This window comes from Merops nubicus, unplaced genomic scaffold (genome assembly GCF_000691845.1).
Source record: "Merops nubicus isolate BGI_N331 unplaced genomic scaffold, ASM69184v1 scaffold52055, whole genome shotgun sequence".
NCBI lineage: Eukaryota > Metazoa > Chordata > Aves > Coraciiformes > Meropidae > Merops > Merops nubicus.
In genome coordinates this window covers 21,080-27,890 of record NW_008608668.1, presented here as the reverse complement: position 1 = coordinate 27,890, position 6,811 = coordinate 21,080, and the positions used below count along the sequence as shown (strand labels likewise).

At 37.6% G+C, this 6,811-nt stretch overlaps 1 protein-coding gene across 1 annotated transcript in view; it reads right to left on the bottom strand.

The window, feature by feature from the left end:
- Positions 1-4,732: 4,732 nt before the first annotated feature.
- Positions 4,733-6,811, bottom strand: part of LOC103772952 (golgin subfamily A member 3-like) — a 21,277-nt gene continuing 19,198 nt past the window's right edge. The window contains 2 exon segments of the mRNA XM_008940297.1: positions 4,733-5,173; positions 6,192-6,355. Of these exon segments, the coding sequence (XP_008938545.1) occupies positions 4,966-5,173; positions 6,192-6,355 (372 nt within the window). The 3' untranslated portion in view covers positions 4,733-4,965.

Here is a 6,811-nt window from a genome sequence, read left to right as displayed (position 1 = left end):
CGAGTCGCGGCCGAGGCTGCTCAGACGAATGCAGGGCTCGACCCTTCCCCAGCACCTCCCTCCCCTCCAAAGCACCGGCGTGTGCATTTACAACTTAGTGTTTATCGAGAGTCACTGTTTCTATTTACAGGGCAGAAAAGGCCTAGTCCTGGGAGTGCGGTACTTCAGAAAGCTCACACGCAAAATGCAGCAGTAGCGGCAGATACGCAGGCAGAGAGGGAAAGCCACGAAGGACAAAGCCCTGTGTGCAAGAGAAGGAAACGCAAATCCCAGCTCAGAGCCAAGATAGTGTCAGATATAACAACATTGCTTGTTGTACTATAACCAAACTCATCAGTCACTGGTTTAAATGATAAGCCAAACTGGCAGGCCTTCAAGAAATTGTTGACAACATGCCTTTAACTTACACTGTTTAACACCACAAGCAAGGCACAGTAATTTCTCATTGCAATCAGCTAATTTAGAATCAAGGTTACATTTCAGCATCGCTCCATTTTGTATACTCAAACTTCAGATGTTGGCAAATTCAGGCTAAGAGAGGTAGCACTCACTATACTTCTTTCCCTGGGACGTTCATCAAACTGAGGAAAAGGAGATGCAAAAGAAATACAAGCACAATCAATTTTAGATGCATCAATAATCAATACACAATAATGTAGTATTTAAAAAATAGGGTGGGATTTTTTCCTTCAGGGTAGCTGTACAGCATATTCAGAATCATAAATAAAAACTACTGCCCCAAACTAAAGAGAAGATGGTATCAATTTCTCTTTAGAAGAAGAAACAACATGGAGCCCTTTACCAAAAATAGTTTATTGCACAAAACTTTTAAAGGAATTTCTATGCACATTATTTTTATAATCAACATGCTTTGTATGATCATAAATATTAATTGTACATAGTGTAACTCCTCCATTCCCTGGGTTATCCACTCAAGAACATGAAATGATTAACTTCTATCTTTACAAATACAGCCTAAGCAGACATTACTGAATGTCATGTATAAAACATAACAATATTTCATTTACAATATCCAAAACATCCTTCCATTCCCTAGAAATCTGTGCATCTGTATTGGAAATCGGGCTGCCCTCCTGCCCAACACTCAAGTGTTACACATTCATAGGTGACAAGAGTGATCAGATGACTGCTGATGAGCATTAGTAATTACTTTGGACTGTAATTGCTTTCACATGAAAATATTTAAAGGTTCTGGTCACAGCAAATTACATGCAACTATTCACACTTCCCCAGCAAAGTTAATAAAACATTCATTGCAGGCCTTCACATCACCAGTAGTGAATGTCATCTTTAAGTTATATTTATATTGATAGTACTCTCTCCCTAGTGACCTTTAATGTCGTCACAGCTAACATGAGAACACCTGTACCACTGCAGCTCACTCCACTAAGGAGGAATAAGTAATCCATGAAAATATAAGCACTAGAACTTCCATTCTGGATATTACTCTATTCTTTTTACATATGTGAAACTCAAAGATTTCAGCTAGAATATTGCCTGAATAAACAGTATGGGAGCAGGTCCTCCCAGTGCATGACTGGGTTAAGGGCCTCAGCTGATCCCAATACAGTGCACAAATATTTCCAAGAAATCCGGAAGACAATAGAATGGAGCATTATGCAATGTTCAGTAACACCAGAGACTCAGTAACTAACACTTTTTTCCCCATTGTAGGGTTTGCTTTTTTTTTTTTCCTTTTGTTGCGGTTTTCATTTGGTTTCTTTCAAATGCACAATTATTCAAGTCCTCAAAAACCCAACAGCATCTGAAAAAGTAATGCTGCCACATTTACCAACTTTCATCACTTGGGAAACATTCTCGTATTACAGTGACATTTCTCCTTCATCAGCAAGACTTGGTTTACAGGTAGCAACCACTGAAGAAACAGACACAGAAAATACATTCTATTGCCGTGCTTCAAAAGGACAAGAAAAAAATTCTTTAGGAGATTATTCTTCAGACTTTCCCCTGATGTATTTGGCAGTGCTGTGACAGGCAGAAGGGAGGCAGTTTCATTCCTACAACTAGTTCAGTTTATTGCCTAGACAGCAGAGACCCGAAGCTTTGTAGAGTGAGCATGCGCAGTCTCAGGGTGAGGCTTAAATAAAACAGCAGGTATTTTTCTGGATAATTTAAGAATTGTAGCTGATAAGCTTCCAAGAAAAGGCTTTGCTTTTATCACATGCTGCATGCTCCTTCTAGAAGGCTTCCCAGTGACTTCAGTAACTTAACTGACTTGGTACCTCACCAGATTTAGACCTTCAAGTCTCACCATCTGTCCTTCATTTAAGGAAATAGCAGGGTGCTTCTGTTCATAGAAAAAAAAAAATCACACGGTGAATATAAAATTAAAATAGCTACCGTCCAGATACTTTCAGAGAGACAAACGGGTGGGTCAGTGCAGAACTGATCTGAGCACTTCACAACAGCCCCCTCATCTTTAAAAGGAAGAATATGCATCTAAGGCTACTTGATTGTATAAGCTCAGATCTCTTTATAAGGAGCTAGTGACAAAACACAGAACTGCACTGAAAACAGAATGAAGCATGGTCATTGATACAAAAAGGAAAAGGAAGACGAAAGCAGACATTCTGAAGAACTATGAAGGTTTCTAACAATTCTGCCTGGCTTCTTTGATAGCAGATAAAAACCTTTATCCATACAACTGTTGCCAAACTGAAGACATTAAAACAACGGATTCTTAACCATAGGCAATATATTTACTAAAATGAACAGCAACATTAATGCTGTACAAGTGTTACTTTATTTAAAATCCTGACCGTTTGATAACTTTTTGTACTGAATATATTATTATGTAGATTTTTGTTCTTTAACAATACTGCATACTTTTTTTCTTCTTTGAGCTTAATGTACAGGCAACTTCAAGGACATGACAGCAGCAAGATAATAAGTACCATTTACTCTGCAAAGCAGACTGCAGCAATATGCAGACATTAACATGTCTAAGCTAGTCTGTAAAGCCTTTGACTTTTCTTTGAATTGTCTGCTAATTCTCTATGACAGGCACCACACTAACTCGTTTCTTCCTTCACAAGTTCCAAAGCCTTGACTTTTAGCATCACTTGACTTTGATCCCAGTAAAATCTAAGTTAAAATCCAGTAGCTACAGGCATGAAATCAGTCAGTATAGACACTAAGTGCCAAGTGTCCAAGTGGAGTAGAGCTTGAATTGGTAATTATGAGAAATCAGACTTTGGATAAATATGGGTAGGTCTGGGTTTTTTATTTATTTGCTCACTTTTTGCCTTACTGCTAAGCCAACTGTAGTCATATTCCCGATCAAACAAGCAAACCCATTCAAAAGCAGCAACAGTCTCTTTGGAAAAATACATGACCTAGATTTTTTTTTTTTCCCCAGCCACTTAATCTACCTGTACTTACTAGATTATTTTTTTTTAAAGGCAAAACTAGAGTGGGTACAACTGACCTGTTTTTTTTATGTTTTAAAGGCAAAACATGCTAGTTTGAGTTGCCACTAAATCTTGTAAATAATCTGTCATGTATATTTTGGTTTGTGCTTTAGCATTTAGCAGATTAGGCAAAGCATTTCTGAACGAGGAGAGGACAAGCTTATCGCTGCACTACGAGCCAGGTGGAGCAACAGGACCAAAGGTGAAGGAATCTAAAGCAGGCTGCTTTAATAAGAATCTGGACAAGGTGCTCTGCAGAGCGGCTGCCACCGTACCGACATTTCCATTCATGGTGGACACCTTATAACAGAGGGTGAAAAAGTAGGGGAAGCGTGTAGAAGATAAAGCTAATAAAAATAATAATTTTACAGGCATTATATTTTGTCTTTTAAAGTAAAAATAATTATATTTCTAAAAGCTCTGGCTTTAGGGGATAATCTCCCCTAAACCATTTATACAATATGTCAAAAACCAGCAAACTTAAATGTAACATTAAAACAATGACAGTAACAAAAAAATCTCATGTCAGCCTTAACTTATAGAATATAAGTATATTAAAACAGATATTCAAAGTCAGAAAATTATTTTTTCTTTTATATATATATATATTACACACATACCTTTTTCATGGGTGTCTACTTCAAAAGTTGAACTAAAAAGGTGCAAGAAGTGTTTGTGCAGTGAAGCAAAGCTCCCTACTGGCCTGCAACTGTAAGAGAGAAACTGATACTTCAGAAAACATCCCAGGCAAATCTGTCAAAGACACTGGTCTGCATTGCTTGTCTTTACAGTCTAGTTTCTTTTGCTATAGGTCAGAGGCCACCTTCATAACTAGAAATGGCTTCAAATTACTTTCTTCTCTTTAAATACAGATATTTGTAATCTGAGTTTTAAGAATAAGAGATTATAGAAGGAAAGAGAGAGGATGCTCAGAATATCCAGTTCTTGACCCCTGGTAATGGCTGAACACAAGCCAAACTTAATTCTCCTGGTGTTTTAGATACAACTTGAAACATGGGAAAAATAACACCATCACCCCAAACTAAAAAAAAAAAAAAAATAAAAAAATTAAAATAAAATACCAACACCAAAAAAAAAAAAAACACCACCAAAAAAAACACCACACAAACAAAATCACCACACCACCAAAGTTCAGATGTTACATAATTTAGCAGTCATTCCTTAAACTCACCCATGGAACCAGATGATCATCTTGACCTAATTTTAACTGACTTTCATCTGAGTATCTTACTAAACCCCAAAAATGAGCTAGATGGACCACTTCACAGTCTCCAACATGACAGAATTATTATGGTAAGGTTTCAAACAAACCCTTGGAATAGCATGTTCTGCATTTAATTTTACACCAGTTTCTCAAAACCATTCCCTTTGCTTCTACAGGCAAAAGCACAACTCTGGACACCATTTTTTGTTTAAAAATGAAATAAATAATTTGGATAAAGATTTGTTTACATACTTAAAGCAATAGGAAGAAAGACAGCTGATAAGGAGGCTATAGTGTCAAAGCTTCCTTGTCACTAACACTACAATTCTGTTTCTTTTCATCTACAGTAGGAATCTCCTGCTGGTCTGATGCAGCTGCAGGACTGGTAGAGGTAAGGTCCATTAGTTGCCCCTCAATGTGAGTCCATGAAGACATTGATTCATGTACTGTAATGGTGTGTTCCTCCATCTGACGTTGAAGGCTGTCCATTTCTTGCCTTTTGAGAGTATTGAGAACAAAAAAGCAAAAATTAACAAGCAGAAAGCTAACTGCTACATGCAAGATCAGATAATAACTTTTCTTATTCTCTACACCTACTCCAAGACTATCTAAGCTACAGCTGTGTACAAGAGACAGAAGTACTCTACAGGAAGCTTAGGAATTGCCTCTCTTTCATTTGCGAGCAAACCAAATACAATATGGTTAATACAAATATAAGGGCAAACAATGCAGAAGCTTCTTTGCTGCACATACTCATTGCCAGGGATGATGCAGCACCATCTCCTCAGTAAAGGCACTTAGTGCCTGCAACCTGATGAAAATGGTACTTTTACAAGTATAAAAGATAACATGGGAAGCAGAAGTGAGGAAAGCAGCATAGAAAAATAACTAGATAAACATATTATGGTTTAAGTCAGACACCAGCTTAGCAAAGCAACTAGTCTGGTAGTATAGGATCCTAGAACATTATTAGACTCACTCCTCTCAAACATCAACTGATGTAATAATAGCAACTGAGTTCTAACAACCTGAACACAGAGACTGCCCCTCCCAATCTTCCTGAAGTTGTAGCTTTCCTGCTCAGAACCTCATGTGCAACCATGTAAGGGAAAAATCTGAAAACTTATTTTTGGCAGAATGAACTTCCTCTGTAGAGATTTCTGATTAACACATTGCCTGGGCTCCTATCACAAGCAGCCTTCCTGATGCTGTGAAGGGAGAGAAACACCAGCTTTTCCACCAGCAAGAACAGCTAGAAATAGCTGCTTCTGGTTTGTTCTGCTGTGTATGATTTAGGATGGACATTTTGTCTAGTTCATTGTAAAGGCTTCCTTCCCTATTTCATTATCACATAAGCAAGCACTTACAATGACAGAACATCCTACTGTCCTAAATATAGTCTAAATAAGAGGAAAATAATTCATTTTACAAATCAGAATTTCCTTAGGCTGGCAGCTGGTTTCTTGGAAACATTTTTAAGATTATTTGATATGGCTGTAAATAACGGGTCATACTTTAATTGCCGGAGACAGCTGTTCAGATTTTTTAAAGGCTCCTTGCTCACAGCTGTTGATGGTTTCAGCAGTTCTTCCAGCAAGGCAGCAGGCACTGGACAATCAGGAATCTTAACTGGAGTCACAGGATTTGAAGAGTTATTCTCTCCTTTCAGTTCCTTCCTCTGGTTAAAGGACAAAAAAGAAGAGCAGAAATACAATTAGATTATTTCAATGTCATTTTTGCTGCACAAAGATTTTCATGTCACACTGATGGTACATATCTTCACTGTAAGAGCAGGAATCAGAAGCACTTTCATGTTAAGTCACATAGGTCAGAAGCAAAAGTTTCTAATCCAATGTCATCTGCTAGCCATGCTTGTAAGTAAACAAACAGCATCATTCCTACTCAGGAACACACCCTACTGAAGAAACAAACCAGGAAGGGTTTAAAGCAAATCTTCACAACAAATTCTAGTAACATTCTTTCCATATAGTTAAAGGAACAATTCAGAAAAAGAAAGTAAATGAGTTGAGTACAGTCATATAAATACTTTTGGAAAATCTGGTCATGTCTGAGGACCAATATCCGAAAGAACAAAACGGAGCCTTCCATACAAAATTCTGCCTCGCTAAATGAG